The sequence below is a fragment of the Condylura cristata genome, unplaced genomic scaffold (genome assembly GCF_000260355.1).
Source record: "Condylura cristata isolate star-nosed mole 26May11 unplaced genomic scaffold, ConCri1.0 scaffold00002, whole genome shotgun sequence".
Classification (NCBI taxonomy): Eukaryota; Metazoa; Chordata; class Mammalia; order Eulipotyphla; family Talpidae; genus Condylura; species Condylura cristata.
In genome coordinates, this window is record NW_004567103.1 from 57028280 (window position 1) to 57046431 (window position 18152).

General features: G+C 44.1%; 1 protein-coding gene across 6 annotated transcripts; it reads left to right on the plus strand.

Annotated features, from left to right (window-relative positions):
• Positions 1 to 28: 28 nt before the first annotated feature.
• On the plus strand, positions 29 to 17942 carry NR4A2 (nuclear receptor subfamily 4, group A, member 2). 6 transcript variants are annotated; one of them, XM_012728765.1, is made up of 8 exons: positions 29 to 315; positions 11608 to 11728; positions 12209 to 13074; positions 13862 to 13991; positions 14382 to 14545; positions 15445 to 15647; positions 16043 to 16221; positions 16360 to 17942. In XM_012728765.1, the coding sequence occupies exons 3-8, from the start codon at positions 12211 to 12213 to the stop codon at positions 16614 to 16616; spliced, it is 1797 nt and encodes a 598-aa protein (XP_012584219.1). In that variant the 5' UTR covers positions 29 to 315; positions 11608 to 11728; positions 12209 to 12210; the 3' UTR covers positions 16617 to 17942. The 6 variants fall into 6 exon arrangements, with proteins under 6 accessions (XP_012584219.1, XP_012584217.1, XP_004674701.1 ...); XM_012728763.1 differs by lacking the exon at positions 29 to 315 and adding an exon at positions 8286 to 9860; XM_004674644.2 differs by lacking the exon at positions 29 to 315 and adding an exon at positions 8286 to 9856 and having other exon boundaries at positions 16360 to 17933.
• Positions 17943 to 18152: the final 210 nt, after the last annotated feature.

Below are 18152 nucleotides of genomic sequence, written 5' to 3' on the forward strand. Positions count from 1 at the left end.
ACGGGCGGCTCCCTGACCCTCCCCCAGCCCCCGCCCGCGACCCCTGGAGAGATCACCGGTCTCTGCTGACCCTGGCCAGAACCGGGCCCAGCTAGATGCAGCTTTTTTTTGTTTTAAATTTTATCTGTAAGTCCCCGTAGTCCCAGCCTCCGCTTCCACTTCCCCGGCTCCCCGCCCTCCATTCTCCCCAACATGACGGGAGAGGGGGATGTAGCCGGCCAGGGGCGACCACTTTGTGTGCCCCGGGGAACGGCACCCGCACCAGGCGCGCCCAGCGGGGGATGCGGTGATCGAGGGGCCGGGAGCGCCAGGCAGGTAACGTATCCTGGAACTAGAGCCGGGCTTTGTTGGGGCGGGGAGGGGTGCTGGGGTGTGTGTGAACGCCGGGCAGCCCTTCCGGGACTCCTATCTCCCCGCGCCTCCGCCCCCTCCCCGGAGCGCAGGAAGCCAATCTGGGTGTGTAGCTTCTAGAGCGAAAGAGAAACTTCTGCGTGACTGACTAGCTGAGACTCCTCCCGAGAGGGCGCGATAATAGAGGAACCCCCTCCCCCGCTCCCCACAACACACACACACACTCGGCCTCCCGTCGCCCCTCCCCCGTTCACTTCCTCCCCTAGCTTTGCTCTAACGCCTGGGACTTCAGAGTCCTGTTCCGCACCCACTATGGGTTCGGTTCCTGAGCGCCCCCGCCCAAAGGAAGGAGGGGCTGGCGAGGATTTTGGGATTTCTGGGACGCCGAGACCAGTTTTGAGCCTTCCCCTTTCTGCAGCCGGGAGCTGAGGGAGCTTGCTTTGGAGCCTTTCGCACGTGGCAGGCAAGCTGAGAACTTGCTGTGCCTTCTAGGAAATTGCAATCGATTTGTAATGCAGTTTCGCTAATTGGGAGTTCAAAATTAAACTTTAATAAAGCATTTGTGTCGTCTCGTCTAATTGTGAAAGCTTCCATCCGTCCTGGTTAGATAGACTCTTAAGTCTCAAGTTAATGGCGCTAAGCTAGATTTCCCCCCCAAGTACAATTCCGTCAACCGTCGTCGGCGCAGCTGGATTTCCGTGAGGTACAGATGTTGCTAATGGCAGCTTAAGCACGGATGGGCAGATAGCATACGGAATGCAACATGTTGCCATATGGTTCCTTTAGCCTTTCACCTCCAGGGATATCAATCACATATATTCTGGGAGGAACTTAATGACTCTCTGAACGGCAAAATGAATTACCTGGTACAATTTATATCCCTTGACCTGATACGTTATAACAACAGGAAGATAGCATCTCACAGTTTCTATGGTATAAATTGAGCCACAGAGCTACATTTCAAATTCTATAACATTTGTAGTTTGAAGGACCCTGTCAAGCCGTTCTTTCAGTAAAATCCGTTTCTGTATTGCTTCTTCTCAACTCCTCCCACTTCTGACAATACAAAGTTTATATAAAAGTTTAACAGAACTGTTGTCTTGGAAATTGCCAATCAGCTGACCAAACACTAAATCGATGAGGGTTTGGAGATAGGAAAAATATGATTTCCAGAGCTATGTATTCAAGAGTTAGTAATTTTTAGGACCACCATGCTTTTGGACATCAGAAAGTTAAAGAACTCTTAGGAAAAATGTTTTCTGCAAGTAGCTTCTATATAACTCTTAAATCCATTCATTAATAATTCATTAATTTCCCTTAAACTTCCTTGTTAAACTTAGGAAAGTAACAGACAGAAAACAGTTCCCAGTAATATGAAATACATGTTGAATCTCTTCAGCAAACCAAATTCTACACATAAGCTCCACACTCTTAACTTGTGCTATCTATGTAGTGGTGCTGTGGGTTATTCCCTCCCCCCCCCCCATGTTAGTGACAGCACACTGAAGTCACTGTTTAGATCCTAGTGGAATAGTCATGCAATATTTAACAGATTTTATTTTTGACTCATTATAAACATGATAGTCTTATACTATATCCCTCCTTTTTTCTTCACTAATGCAGAAAGGTGACACTGAAGAACTAACACAAGAGTCAAGCAAAATAATTTACTATAACATTTTTACCTATCAAAGGATATCTGAAAACTTTGGACATCACATTAAGATTTTGCTTGCAACAGTATGCAACCCACATTAATTCATGAAAACTGATCAGCAAATATACAGGAAAGTCTATAAAGTATTTATTTTCTGCCATATTAAGTTTCAGGAGGTTAACATTTTGAGTAACTATGCAAGATGTCCTTTTAGAATAGTTTTGAAATTTCAAGGTGATATTTCTCTTTCCCTTTTGTAATGGCTGATGATTTTGTTACCTAAAGCTCAAGTTAGTGCAATAATTTTGTTGGTTACTTATCAACTAATATAAGATCTCTGGTGTATGTTTACAGCAGAAAAGCTTATAGATTAAGAACAAATTAAGATATATCTGATGTGGCAACCTTTTCTGGGGGCTGTTTTGGTTATCTTTTAATAGCTGAGATTTAACCTTGATCAGCAGTGGCTTGTCAATAATGACTCCATCTTCATGACTTCTGAATAGGCAGTGAGTGTGTCCTTTAATCAGTCACACAGAACTTGCCTTATAAAGCTGTTATTGTCATGAACAGATATTGCAGTCTTTTGTTAAACCCAGTGATTACTAACACACCCCTCCTTCAGAAGCCAGGCGGAAAGTCCTGCTGTGCTTCGTTTCAGAATTCAAGTCCATTAGTAAATAAAATCCTAAGAAGCATGATCTGTTTCTCAAGTTATAACAATACATGTATTTCACAAATTATTTCCAGCCTTTTTGTAGACATTATATGTTAGGTATAAATACACAACAACAAAAACATGTATTTTGCTTCATGACTTTTAAGTGAAGATTCCATGGTTGTCCATTGTTACTCTAAATGAGGTGGCTGGCTGCCAAGGCGATCTGATCTCCTACAGCAGGAAAGTACTTACTACCATTGTTATTGTCTAGTAGGGAATCACTTTTATTTCTTGAGCTCTTAACTTCATCTCCCTCTTTCAATATTGCCCTTCCATTTTGCTAATCTGTGGATTAGTATGAATATGAAATTTTTGAAAATGTATATGCATTAGCCAAGAATATTTTCACCAGTGTTTCTGGTTGCCTGCTGGTTAACTGCTTTTATATTGAACTGGCATGTTTATTTTAACTGAAGAGGGAGACATACTTTTAGGAGCAGGTATAGTCCTCATTATCTAAATACTTTTAGTTTGATGTAATCCTCGTTGCTTTCTTGTTTTTCACTTATGAATACATTTTTGAAATCTTTTAGATAGGCAGATTTATGTATTTCTCAGGGTAACATGGGATAAGTTATAGATAGGCATTAGGCCTCTGATAGAATCCTTAGTTCAAGTGAGTGGGGGTGGGGAAGAGTGCCATCAGGAAAGTGAAGTCCCACTGCAAAGGCCCTGCTTGCTTTTCAAATTGAAACCCAACGTTCCCTCATTGGAAATTTGTTGCTCTTTTACAGCATTTCCTTAAAGATTTTTTTTTTAAAAAAACTGTCTTATCTATAAATATTTAGCCAGCCAAGTAGAAAACAGTCTTTTATACTCAGTGATATGCAGCTTTGTTTTTATCTAGGTTAGTATGAGTGCCATGTAAATACACAAAAAAAAAAAATGACTTGGTTTTCCTTTGGAGATTGACAGGGGCTTCTTTAATTAATCTGGTTCTCTTTCATGTTCTGTATTCAGATATTGAAATATGTATTTTTATACATTTATAAGATTGTGTTTGCATTTATTTAATTTATGTTTCTTTTTTTAAGGCATATAGCCTTGAATGTTTGTTCTACTTTTTTTTTCTTCACATCATTACTCTGGTACTGCTTGATGTAACTTGATTAGCTCCCTCCCCAGTCATGATTGGTAATTAAAATAAGCATTAAAATTAGTCACTTAGCAATTTTGCTGTTCAATTGGCAATTAAATTACTTAATTGCAATTAAAGTCCTAATTTTAATTGGCAAAATGATAGATGTAGATTTAAGATAATATGTATAAATACTTTAATAAGTGTCTATATAAGGATTACTTAATTACTCAACTTCAAGTTTATGCTGTTAACTTTAGAACTTTTAAGTGAGCAATGAAATTTTATATTACATCTATTCAAAGGATATGTTAATTAGATTTATAACTTATCACTGTAAGGGTCCTTGCTATAAGTTACTTTTGTAGTGTTAAAATTGTAGATTAATAATTGCAGGATTATGATGAATAAAGGGCACATATATATCTTTGTTGCAATATATCAATACTGTATTTCCATTTTTTTATTAAATTGAGAGGTTCCTATTCATGAGTTAGTCTGAGGAAAAAATCAAAGTCGTTATTCAAAATGGAACAAAAACTAGTCAGCTCTGGCATACATATAAAAATTGTTGCAAAGTGTATGTATTTTACTATTTGTAAAAAGCAGTATCTGGTATCATGATGGTTATTAATGTTACTAGCTACTTTTAGAATTTTAAATGTCCCAGATTTTTCTTGGCACAGAATAACTTATTTTCATAATCTTTTAGATATTTTTTAGTACTTGGTACATTTTAATGATGTCCACACTATGAGGAATTATCAATGAAGTCTAAAGCCAGTTACCCTTCCTTGCTTTAACAAAAAAATAATTCTTATATAACAAAATATTGGTGATTGACAGGGATGGGGGGGGGAATGTAGAGCTATTGTTTAATAGGTATAGAGTTTCAGTTTTATAAGATGAGTCATCAGGGGGGTGGGGAAGGAGAGTGGTGACTGATGCAGGAAGTATGACTGTATTTAACACCACTAAACTATATACTTAAAAATGGTTAAGATGATAAATTTTATGTTGTGTGGATTTTACTGCAATTAAAAAATATTAAATGGTTAACTTAAAAGCAGATATTTTGGAAATGGTTACTGAGAGTCAAACATTAAAGAAAAGATGAAGGATTTTTATTATGCAAAATACTTTTTGAGTGACATGAGGTTTTACCATATGTTCAGTTTTATAATTTTAATTTACAAGTAGATGCGTCTAGAAAAAAAGTGCTGTTTTCTGCTGCACATCTTTATACATTTCTAGAACTAGTTCTGAATCAATGTTAGAAATAATTTTTAAAGTTTTTTTTGCATTAAGTTTTTTGTCTGTTTGTTTTGGTGAAAAATAGGCTTAGTGAAACTGAGTAAATCCACAACTACCCAAAATGTGAATATCATCTTAGGCAATTATTTGTTCTCTAAGCATCCAGTAAGAAAGGAACAAGTGACTGGTTGAATAATATCTTATTAATATCAGTTAAATGGGAAAAAACAGAACATTGTTAAAAATTATTTTGTATTCTCAAAAGTAGATTTTTTTTCTGAAGTGACAATTTCTTCTATCACTAGTATAAACTTCCTGCTGATGGCAACAAATGCCATCAACATAAGTTTGTCCAACTATAACTTAAAATACATATCTAATTTATATGCCGTAAGTAGGTTCTATAAGTAATTTTACTGTGAAATCTGCTAGAGTTACCTCAATCTTTACAGCATATCAATTTTATCTATTCCCTATATGTGAATTGTAAGGGCTACTCTGAGTTCATTTTGTTATAGTGAAATAAATCTCTAAGGGGCTCTTTCCCATGCATTAAGATAGAAAATCCTATGGGATTACATCCATGTTTGCTTTCTAAATTATACCAAAAGCTCAACTTTATTAAGTATAATCTGCCTGGCCATGCATAAAATAAAATACTTTGGTTTAGATGTGAGTTTGTATATTATGGCATTGATTTTTTTTTATAAAAATATTTTTTCTATACACGTGCCAATATAGTATTAACATTGGCTAGTGTCATAAAACATAGCAAAATAAACTTGCTGTTCAAATGCTTTTTGGGGGTCAATAGTATATATTGATGACATTAATATCTTTGTAGGTCATTTTTCTTGATTTTAAAGAAGCTACTTATGGATAATCACCTATTTTAAAAAGGAAAATAACCCTTCCTTTTTTGGCAACTTTACAAACTTATTCATGGAAATAATTTATAAAGTTATATCAGAGTCTGGGTCCAGCCCTGAAATAAAAATTACCATCATTTTAATGAGTTATATAAAATAGTTTATATGACCTATTTATGTTGGAGAACCTTGAAGGAAGGGTTGCAGTCATATATATGTAGAAACTCAGTTTCTTTTTGCCTAAAACATCATTTTAACATTTTCTAAAAGGTTGTTCTATTCTACATTTTGATTCCATTATATGTGTAATTAAACCTCTGTGCACAAAAGCATTCTCTTATGTACCAGCAAATACACCCACAGGAATCCTCTTCTAAACTATAATTTATTTAAACATGTAATCATAGGATTTTAAAACATGCTTTCATTTTCCCAAACTATATGCAAATTGAAGCACTTGGTGATAAAATGAAAGATTTTATTACCATTTTAATTTTTCCCCGTGACCTAATAGTGAGTTAAACATGGGTAGGAAAAAATAAAGAAAATCTATTGTGAACCTAATTCCATGTGTGAAAACTGCTCCCCATTTCAAGGAAAATAAAATAAAATGAAAAATTTGTAATTATTAATTCCTGCACAATACGATTATTTGAATATTTGGACTTGCAGCATTTTCGCCTGGGGCTTGGCCTAAGTAGAATAGACCCACCCACACACACCCACACACACACACACAGAGACACATACATATACACACACACACACACAGAGAAATAACGTGTTACCCTTTTGAACATTGTGGAGTCAGGCCCCCTACTGTCAGGATTAGTCAATTACAGATACTGGCAGTTCTAAGACTTCGTTCCATCAGAACCTGATGGGGACCTGGAATCAGGAGTTTTGAGCATTGTCCTTTACACTTTCTGTGCTGAATCTCTCATCCCGAGCACATCCGAACTTTATCAAGACACCAACATAGAAGTAGGTTATCTAATAGTTGGTTTATATGAGTTTGTCAGTCTTGTATACTATATGTCTTTCTAAGCAGTACTACGCTTCCCGGGAACTAGAATAGGAATTTGAAGAGGGAAGTGAGAACTCTTATACACATTATAGGGTAGAACGGGAAAAGACCAGCTTTTCTCTCATGTTAATAACTCCGTTATATTATAATAAGCTCCTGTGAAAATTGCCTCTCGATCTTGGGTGAATTAAGACTTGAGCAAAGACACGCCAAACTCGACAGGTTGCTGCTAGAGGATATCGCATCACATTACAGTGTTTGTCTTCCTTGAAGCTAACTTTAAGAACTCAGTACACTTTTTCAGTCCTCTGGGGGAGAATTCTTCAGTTGTCCTCAAACTCAACCCAAGCTAAATCAGGTTGTTGCTTTTTGTTAAAAATGACAATAAAGAAGGAGGCTCGTGCGAAGGGAATGTAAATAGATGTATTTGTGTGTGGAGGGTCATGGTTACAGCCTTCAAATTATCCCGGCCCCCAATTTCCTAGGAATATATTAAATAATAACCGCCACCCCTGCATTGCAGCGCCTGAGTTTCCGACTGCCTGAAATAGCAGCCGGGAGCCTGGCTCACCGCTGGGATCAAGGAAAGCTCCCCCTGGCCGCGCCCAGCTCTCTCGCGGAAGGGGAAGGGAACCCGGGAGGGCGCCACCGAGCTGGAGCTGCTATTTTGGGACCAGCCCGGCGGGTGCGTCAATGCCTTAGCCCCTGCGTCACCGCCACCCCCACCCCTTTCCTTCTCCCTAGCTCTCCAAACTCTCACTTTTTCCCTTTCGTTCGCGTGGAGTCGCTTCTACCCAAAGGGCACTGACGCTGCGGAGCTCATGCTAATAAGCTATTCTTCACCCTCCTCCCTCCTGCCCCTTCTCACACACCCTCACCCGCCACCACAACATCCTCCCCTCCCCCCACACACTTCCTGGTTTTATTTTTTCTCGCGCCCGCTAGGGTACTGCTGAGCCGGAGCCGCGGCGGCGGCGGCGGCGGCGGCGGCGGCGTCCGCGGCAGGCAGCAGCAGCAGCAGCAGCAGTGGCAACATCTGGGGGAAACTTAAGGTGGTCACGTAGGTTTTCCCGTGGCTGGGGTGCAGAAAGCCTACCGTTTCGCGGGGCAGCCGCAGGGTACCTGAAGGCAACGCCTCTGCAGCCTCTGAGGAGTTGGAGGCAGCCGGGAGAGGGCAAAGGCGTGGGTGCAGCTTAGAACTGAGCCGCTTCAGTTCAGAAAGCGGATAGTTCAGCGGTGATTTCGGGTCATACTGGGAACGGATGGATGGGCGAGACAACGTCGTAAAGAGCCCCCGTAGTTTGGCAGCAGGCCAGACAGAGGGAGAAGGGGTGCCTGGAGCTGATCGTGGAAAGGGGAGGGTGACACTTTCTCCCCCAACCAACTCCCCAGCCTCTAGCCGCTCCAAGGGAAACTTCGCCCAGTTGGGGCAGCGAGACAGCTCTTGGGAGAAGCGGCGTTCCCTTTGCTAGAATGCACCTTGCGCCTTCAGCGTGGCGTTGGATGAGCTCGCAAAGCGGAATCAGCGGCTGGGGCCGGCCAGCGGTGCGACTTGTCCCACAGCCTTCAGGGGCCCGTCTCCTGGGGAGGCTGGACCCACACACGGTACATTTGGGTGGAGACACTGCCCCTCTCTCGCCTTTTCCCCTTGTTTTGTCTTTTCCGTTTGGTTCTCGGACTAAGACTTCTGAGAGTCCTTGTGTTTCAGAGGAGGATCGATTGCCCAAAAACTCTTGGAGTGGTACAAGTTGGTAGGCAGCGAGCAGAGTCGAAAAGTATTAGAGTTGTCAAAAGGTGAGTCAGAGCACCTAATGCAAAAGGCGCACCTGTTGCTTGTTGCTCAACAACACTGCAAAGCTAAGAAAGTGGCGAAGATTTACTGACTTTGGGGTCCCTGAAAGTCTGGGTCACGTGGGCATGCAAGGAAAGAAGGAAACGCAGAAAATAGGCCCTACCCCCACTCCTTTTCACACTGGACTGTGCGCGCTCACACATGCGGGGAGAAGGGATCGAGGAGGGATAGGAGAGAGAAACGCAGAGAGAGAAGGGGGGTGGGAAATGCCATAACGGGGGTGGGGGGTATGCTGCACCGGGCTAGGGAAATCCCACCCAAGTGCCTGAGTCCTCTGAGCATTTGTGTCATGGGACATCTGGGCGCGCTTCCGCTAAGGGGGGCGAGGTTAGGGTGCTGCAAGGTACAACCCACCCATGACATTCCAGGTGCTGACTACCTGGCCCACGCCAGCGTTCCCTTCCGCCCGGGCTTTTGTTGCACCCTCCCCCACGTGTGAGCGTTTTGCCACAGTGGAGGCCTGGGGGTGGGGGGTTGTGGGAAGATGAGGTGAGAGGTCGCAGCGCTGCGAGCGGCACGGGCCAGAGTGGAGAGGTCACACCTCTCTCGGAAAAAGAAAACCAAAGATAAAACAAAACAAAACACACACACACACACACACACACAAAACCCTTAGGTGGCTACAAGGTGAACCCAGAACAGTTCCCACCTTAAAATCTGCCCTGTTCGTGACGTCAGGTCGGAAATATACCAAAGCGAGCGGCGGCCAGGAGTCCGGGGAGCGCGGCGGCGCGGCGATTGGACGCGGGGCCGCTGACGCGCGCTGACGCGCACAGACTTTAGGTGCATGTTGGCAGCGGCAGCGCGAGCCACATAAACAAAGGCACATTGGCGGCCAGGCCAGTCCGCCCGGCGGCTCGCGCACGGCTCGGCGGTCCCGCTCGCCAGCCCAACCGGCCACCTTCCCCTACTCCCTCCGGGTTCTCGGAGTCTCTGCTCCCTTCTCCCCTGTCGCCCACTCCTCCCCAGCCCTGCTACCCGGACGCCCAGAGGGAACTACACTTCGGCGGAGTTGAATGAATGAAGAGAGACGCCGGGAACTCCTAAGTGAGTAGGTGCAGTCCGTGTCGCTCGCCTTCTGTTATTTTCCTTTCTCTTGCACTTCTCTTCTTTACACGTGTATAGTACATGTTTTCTGAACGTGGGCGCCTGAGGTGCGGAGTGCAAGGGGAGGCGGGATGGCAGGCAGTAGGTGCGCGCACTTTTAGAGGGCATTGGTCCGAACCCGAGCTTTGGCACTAGGGGGACTTAGCTCCCCACCGTGGTTTCCAGGCTCCTCATTGGTGGACGCGGAAGGAAGACTTGCAGAGTTTCTCGGGAACCGCGGACTTGTCTGAGGAAATATGCACAAAGTTTGTTTTTAGTGTGGAATTGATTGTGGTTTTTGGACAGGGAGACTACAAGTCCTGTGTATTAGAGGGACCTGGACGCTGCTCACAAAGTGACAAGGAGAAAGTTCTTCAGTTTTTGTATGCTTGGGAACTCTGTCACTGAGGCTGCCTGTGTCTCCAGGGTATTGTTGAGTAAGGGGAGGTGTTGATAGAGTGTCCTGTTGCTAAGTTGCTTGAAATTTCGGGTTTTGACATACGTTTCTCGCTGTTTGTGTGTGTGTGTGCGCGTGCGTGTGCGTGTGTGTGTGTGTGTGTGTGTGTGTGTGTGTAAGAGAGAGGGGGAAGGCGGGAGGGAGGGGGAGAGAGAATATGAACATGTAAGGAACAGTTATGAAGAAGCAAAGTTAACAGGGGATTGCTATCTAGAGGAGGCATATCTCTCTAGGGCTGTGGGGGTTAAGAGTTTCCTTTCTACTTTTCTGGTTAGCTATCCTCCCCTACCAAGCCAGATTCTTGCGGGGGAGGGGAGGGAGGGAAGGCAAAGAACATAAGGAGTGGATGTTTGGCTTTCTTTTTCATTAGCAATAAATTTGTCAATGCTCTAGATTGCCTTCCATGTACCAATATCTAAAAATTACTAAGATGCAAGAATGACTTGTTCCAGCAAGTAGGTAGATTGTGGAAGACTGAATAGGAAAGGTGTTCTACTTGCTGTGTTGGGAAGTGCTTCTAACATTGGTGCCAATAATGTATAAACAGTATTTCCCTCCCTCTGCTATCAGTCTAAGATGCTCCTGGAAAAGTGGGATCCCCTCTTTTTCAGTCTTGGCCAATCAAGCTGTTGAAAGACAAGTTTTCTGGAAAAGTGAGTCACAACTCACTTGTATTCCCAATCCAAGGGCTCTGTCAAAAAGCACTTAAGAAATCCTGATACTTCCACTCAGATTGCCCTCAGGGCTGCCCAGGCCTGTATAACATTTTGTAACCTGCAGGGGTGGAGGGAAAGATATTCTTATTTTATAGTCTTGACTTTTACTTTCTTCCCCTCCCCCTCCCTCAAAAGCAAAGTCCATTTAACCACAGCAAAAAAATTCAAGAGAGGGTTCCAGTGTTGTATTTTCCAAGACTTTAGTCCTCTTATTTGGGTAGAAATGGAAAGGATGCCCCTCCCCATCCTACCAAAGGGGCCTATTTATTACATCATAAGTGTCAAATAAGTGTATGGAATACCTCCCCTCCTTCAGAACCCCTCTCTACAAATGTACACTGTGCAATGGGTGGTGTTTTCTGTTGTTGCCAACCATCTCCTTTACACATTCATTTTAACTGCTTAGGTTGGTAAAGGCCACACATTATTTTTGAACGAAACAATCAAAGAGGGGATAAAAGCCCTGCCTGGTGAGTCTACAGATACCCAGGGAGTATGTCCAGAAAGTCGCTCTGAAGCTTCCTGTATCTGTATTTCAGGGAGGAGATCCAACAGGCTGGACTCCCCATTGCTTTTCTAAAAATCTGGGAAACTTTGTCCTTCAGTGAATTACGACACTGTCCACCTTTAATTTCCTCGAAAACTCCTGTAAGGCTGAAGGTTAGTGCAACTTCATTTCTTTCTTTTCCTCCCCAGATTTCCCTAAACATCAAGAAACAGGGCAATGCGATTTTTCTCAGCAAGCCCTGTAACATAAGGTTTCCTGACCCGTGGCTTCGGGAAAACTTTCTCAATGTGCAATTCAACTTTATTTCTAGAATGCGCATGCTGAATCCCAGCTTCAGCAGAGACGTTCACTAGAACGGGATTATCCTGAAACAGGGTGAAGGGGAGGCGTTTGGAAATATCCGGGAACGAATCTCCTCCGTAGCTTTCTAGCTTTGGGTCTTTCTTTAATATCTTTCCATCGCCCGCCCAGGTTTTGCTCCGCGGCATTCGCGTTCTCCCGCCCTTCCTCTCGCGCCCCTGACATGCTCCCTGACCGCCGCGGGCTGCTGGTGTAGCTCCAGGTGTACCCGAGCCCGGAAGAAAGTGTTCAGTTGACCAGGCTGAGTGTATATTACCCTGTTTCATTTCCAGCCATGCCTTGTGTTCAGGCGCAGTATGGGTCCTCGCCTCAAGGAGCCAGCCCCGCTTCTCAGAGCTACAGTTACCACTCTTCGGGAGAATACAGCTCCGATTTCTTAACTCCAGAGTTTGTCAAGTTTAGCATGGACCTCACCAACACTGAAATCACTGCCACCACTTCTCTCCCCAGCTTCAGTACCTTTATGGACAACTACAGCACAGGCTACGACGTCAAGCCACCTTGCTTGTACCAAATGCCCCTGTCCGGACAGCAGTCCTCCATTAAGGTAGAAGACATTCAGATGCACAACTACCAGCAACACAGCCACCTGCCCCCCCAATCCGAGGAGATGATGCCGCACTCCGGGTCGGTTTACTACAAGCCTTCCTCGCCCCCGACGCCCACCACCCCGGGCTTCCAGGTGCAGCACAGCCCCATGTGGGATGACCCAGGCTCCCTCCACAACTTCCACCAGAACTACGTGGCCACCACGCACATGATTGAGCAGAGGAAAACGCCGGTCTCCCGTCTCTCCCTCTTCTCCTTTAAGCAGTCTCCTCCCGGCACCCCTGTGTCTAGCTGCCAGATGCGCTTCGATGGGCCACTGCACGTCCCCATGAATCCGGAGCCGGCGGGCAGCCACCACGTGGTGGACGGGCAGACCTTCGCTGTCCCCAACCCCATCCGAAAGCCCGCGTCCATGGGCTTTCCGGGCCTGCAGATCGGCCACGCGTCGCAGCTGCTCGACACGCAGGTGCCCTCACCACCGTCGCGGGGCTCCCCCTCCAACGAGGGACTGTGCGCCGTGTGTGGCGACAACGCAGCCTGCCAGCACTATGGCGTGCGCACCTGTGAGGGCTGCAAAGGCTTCTTTAAGGTGAGCACGGACTGGGGTGCCGGAGTCAGGTAGGGGCCCCTAGACCTTGAGGCCTCGGAGTGAGTGCCCAGCCTAGTGCAAGAAGTTTGGCCCCTTTATATCCTGGAGAGTTCAGCTCTGGGGGTCCGCAAAGGCTGCCGGTAGGTGCCGGTGGGTTGTGATGGGGGCTTCTGGGTACCTGAGGAAGGGAAGTTCATGACTAGGAGACCCGCGGTTGCATCTCTCGCTCATGGTCTTTCCCGTTAGGCCTTCGCCCTAAGTTGCTTGTGTTGGACTTGGAAGAGGGTCATTTGCATGTGCTAAGAGCTGTCTTCTCTGTTCAGATTGAAATTGGTTAGGACAGAGAACCGTGTCTGAGCTAACCAAGTGGAACAGAATTCCCTATGGTCAAATTAAGTGATCTCTTTATTTCGCCATCCTGATTGAATAATCTTATCATTTTAAATAGAGAAGGTCTCCAAGGAATGTAAATAATATGAATGCCCACGGATTTGTATTTACTGAGCGTCTCCTTCTCCTTCTCTTGGCATATAAAACGCAGCAAGGAGCGGCAAGGTTAGCTCAAATGTTAACGCTATCAATTTTCTTCTGTTAAATGCCCTGGGGGAGGAAAAAAAAGATAGGAAAAAAAGGAAAAGGGAGAAATTTTAAAAAGAGTTGTGTATATGTGTTTGTTTGTGGGGAGGGAGTATAGCTTCCTGTCTTTGAGTAATTGTCTCAGAATTCCTTGGGTTGCTGGATTTCCAAAGGGGGAAAAAAATTGGGCCTATGTTGTCTCCTTTTGCAGCGCACAGTGCAAAAAAATGCGAAATATGTGTGTTTAGCAAATAAAAACTGCCCAGTGGACAAGCGGCGCCGGAATCGCTGTCAGTACTGCCGATTTCAGAAGTGCCTGGCTGTTGGGATGGTCAAAGAAGGTAGGTTGGGGAAGCAACGGACTTTCAAGTCGGTGCCCTTGGGACACCACCTCTCCTCCCCCAACTCCACTTTCCACTTTGCAGAGCCAGAGGCAACCTCCTTGTCTCACAGTGTCCGGCCTCCTAGGACCTGGCAGATGTCTGCTAGCCCAAACTGCTCAATAGAAAGCCACTAGACCCTCCTTACCTTTTAACCATTCCACCCATTTGGAAGAAGAATTTAAATAACCCGAATTTTTATGGTTCTTGTTAGTAAGGTCTTTACAAGCAATGGAACCTTGCCACTCCCTGATGGGTGCTGAGGCTGTGACCTTCCCCAAGAGGGACTGAACTGGCAGCTGAGTCTCATTTGGGGGTGGGGTTAGTCCTAACTTGGCTATTCCTTTGCAGTGGTTCGAACGGACAGTTTAAAAGGCCGGAGAGGTCGTTTGCCCTCGAAACCGAAGAGCCCACAGGAGCCCTCTCCCCCCTCGCCCCCGGTGAGTCTGATCAGTGCCCTCGTAAGGGCCCATGTCGACTCCAACCCGGCTATGACCAGCCTGGACTATTCCAGGGTAAGGAGCTGGAGGGTTTATTATGTGGACAAACCTAAAGCTGGGCAGGATCCCCTCCCCACACCCATCACTAAGCCCCAGAACCAAGGGATAAAGGAGGTCATTGAGACTCGCTCTGGCAGGGTCACAGGAGACAGATCGGCAGACAACCTTGCTTCTGGGTGTGTGGACACGAGGAAATTGCAGTGAAAGGGAGAGAGGATAGGCCACAGTGGTCAAATCTCAGCAAGATCCCTCACCCCCCAGCTACCCTCACCCAGGCATGTACTCCCACACTTGTGTTTCTAAAGCCCAAATCAGAGTCTGTAAAATGCACCCACTTGGATTCTGTCCCTGAACCTCCAGAGAGATACTTTAATCCTCATCTTTCTCTGTTACTGTCAGGGTGAGGGATGCCTACTTGGGGGGCTGGGGAGGGGAAAGAGAAGAAAGTATAAAGAATGACAATGTGGTGGGGGATCAAATGGTCAGATTCCTTTTTTACCCTAGCTGTGAGAAATGTGTGGGTTTTAATTGGAGGAAGTATGTCGGGCAAACCTAGAGGCCACTGCAATTTTATTAAGATTTGCAAAGGGTGTCTCTGCTCGAGACCCACTCTGGGACTAGCATGAATACTAACGTGTCAATTGTTTTGTGGAGATAAGAGTGAATGTTTCCCAGGGCTGGATGGCACTGTATTTAGTCTGTATGGAAATGGCAATTTACATATTTAAAGCAGCGACCTCATAGCACCATCCCTAATTGAATTAATTGCCCCGGAACATCTAATTTCCTTACTGGTCAGAGAGAGGTTTAATTGTTATAAAAACCTGGCTCCCCTACTAGAAACGGGGTTAGCAATTTCACGGGTTATATATTTTAGAGAACCTCATTAAGTGCTTTTTAAAATGAAATTCCAGTTCCAGGCAAACCCTGACTATCAGATGAGTGGAGATGACACCCAGCATATCCAGCAATTCTATGATCTTCTGACTGGCTCCATGGAGATCATCAGGGGCTGGGCTGAGAAGATCCCAGGTTTCGCAGACCTGCCCAAAGCCGACCAAGACTTGCTTTTTGAATCGGCTTTCTTAGAACTGTTTGTACTGCGATTAGCATACAGGTAACGGAGGGAGAGGCTATCCAGGGAGGTGGGAAAAGAGAAAGAGTGGACTCAAGAAAGGAAAGAAATTGGAAGGGGAAAGCAGAAAAGGAATTTCCCTTTTCCTATTTCCCCAAATAGGACATGAGAAAGAGGGGAAAGGAAGGAATGTAGTTTACAAATGGAGAGGAAGGAGTGGGTCCAGAAACCTTGGATGAATGGAATGGAGGTGGGGTAGGGGGCGTTCTTGATTGTTATGAAATTAAACCCTTTCAAGGTCCACTGGTCTACATTTTATTAACTCTTCGGTAATTAGGTACCTCTTATATCCCTCATTTATTGCTTTTCAAGTAATTAGTTGTTTAGCTTTTCTCTCTCTCTTTTTCTCCCCTCTCTCTCTTTGGTATTAATTGCAGGTCCAACCCAGTGGAGGGTAAACTCATCTTTTGCAATGGGGTGGTCTTGCACAGGTTGCAATGCGTTCGTGGCTTTGGGGAATGGATTGATTCCATTGTTGAATTCTCCTCCAACTTGCAGAATATGAACATCGACATTTCTGCCTTCTCCTGCATTGCTGCCCTGGCTATGGTCACAGGTCAGTACCCGAGGCAGAAGGAACTTCTCTGTCCAGCAGGATTTGTCCCAGTTTTCCCTTGCCACTGCCTCCCTGGTCTTGCCAACTAGCTAACTGCTTTGTACATTCCTTTCTTGTTTTTTATTGTGTTTTCTACAGAGAGACATGGGCTCAAGGAACCCAAGAGAGTAGAAGAACTGCAAAACAAGATTGTAAATTGTCTCAAAGATCATGTGACTTTCAATAATGGGGGATTGAACCGTCCCAACTATTTGTCCAAACTGTTGGGGAAGCTCCCAGAACTTCGTACCCTTTGCACACAGGGGCTACAGCGTATTTTCTACCTGAAACTGGAAGACTTGGTACCACCACCAGCAATAATTGACAAACTTTTCCTGGACACTTTACCTTTCTAAGACCTCCTCCCATGCACTTCAAAGGAACTGGAAAGAAACCTAAATCTATCCAGAGGGGGCAAGTCACAAGGGCAGAGATATCCCACAGAGCTGCCTCAGCTCTAGCTAGCCCCCACTCCTTCCATAAATCCCCAGTCCCCCTTGACCCCTAAAGAAAAAAACAGACAAAAAACAAAAACTGTTGCTATTTCCTAACCTGCAGGCAGAACCTTGCAAGGGCATTTTGGCTCCGGGGCATCCTGGATTTAGAACACGGACTACACACAATACAGTGGTATAAACTTTTTATTATCAGTTTAAAAATCAATTTATTGTTCAGAAGAAAGATTCCTAATTTATGATGGGAAACGTTTCGCCATGTTTGGTTATTGAGTTAAGACAAATGTAACACAAGCACACACACGGAGACACACACACAAACACACACATCTGAAGGGGACCCACAGTATTGCCCTTTAAAAGACTTCAAAGTTTTCTGCTGTAAAGAAAGCTGTAATATATAGTAAAATTAAATGTTGCGTGGGTGGCATGAGTTGAAGAAGGCAAAGGCTTGTAAATTTACCCAATGCAGTTTGGCTTTTTAAATTATTTTGTGCCTATTTATGAATAAATATTACAAATTCTAAAAGATAAGTGTGTTTGCAAAAAAAAATACACAAAAAGGGACAAGCATGTTGATTCTAGGTTGAAAATGTTATAGGCACTTGCTACTTCAGTAATGTCTATATTATATAAATAGTATTTCAGACACTATGTAGTCTGTTAGATTTTATAAAGATTGGTAGTTATCTGAGCTTAAACATTTTCTCAATTGTAAAATAGGTGGGCACAAGTATTACACATCAGAAAATCCTGACAAAAGGGACACATAGTGTTTGTAACACCGTTCAACATTCCTTGTTTGTAAGTGTTGTATGTAGCGTTGATGTTGATAAAAGAAAGTTTATATCTTGATTATTTTGTTGTCTAAAACTAAACAAAAACTTGCATGCAACAGCTTTTGACTGTTTCCAGAGTGCTTATAATATACATAACTCCCTGGAAATTACTGAGCACTTTGAATTTTTTCGTTTTTTTTTAATGTCTAAAATTGTCAGTTAATATATTATTTTATGTTTGAGTAAGGATTTTAATATTGCCATATTCTGTAGTATTTTTCTTTGTATATTTCCAGTATGGCACATGATATGAGTCACTGCCTTTTTTTCTATGGTGTATGACAGTTAGAGGCGCTGATTTTTTTTTTTTCCTGATAATTCTTTCTTTGAGAAAGACAATTTTAATGTTTACAACAATAAACTATGTAAATGAACAGAATCTTGTCTTCTTTCTGGGTCAGGAAAATAATGACAAACAGAAATATGTAGTAGACAAGAGTTGGCGATTGATTTGGGATAGGGCACTTATTCAACATCTGAATTTCCAACTGATAGCCCAGATCTAGTCTGGCAAAAAAGAACCCGGGAATTTAATTTATTCAGAGAAGCCAGAGTTTTCCACTATGACATCCTACATTTATCAGAATCAGTTAAGAAG

What these genes read in the sequence shown, in the direction of transcription:
- NR4A2 (XM_004674643.2), top strand. Translation starts at nt 9,826, where the DNA reads ATGAATGAAGAGAGACGCCGGGAACTCCTAA. An exon ending in TGTTGGGATGGTCAAAGAAG is followed by an intron (nt 13,992 to 14,381) that starts GTAGGTTGGGGA and finishes ATTCCTTTGCAG; the next exon opens with TGGTTCGAACGGACAGTTTA. An exon ending in TGCCCTGGCTATGGTCACAG is followed by an intron (nt 16,222 to 16,359) that starts GTCAGTACCCGA and finishes TGTTTTCTACAG; the next exon opens with AGAGACATGGGCTCAAGGAA.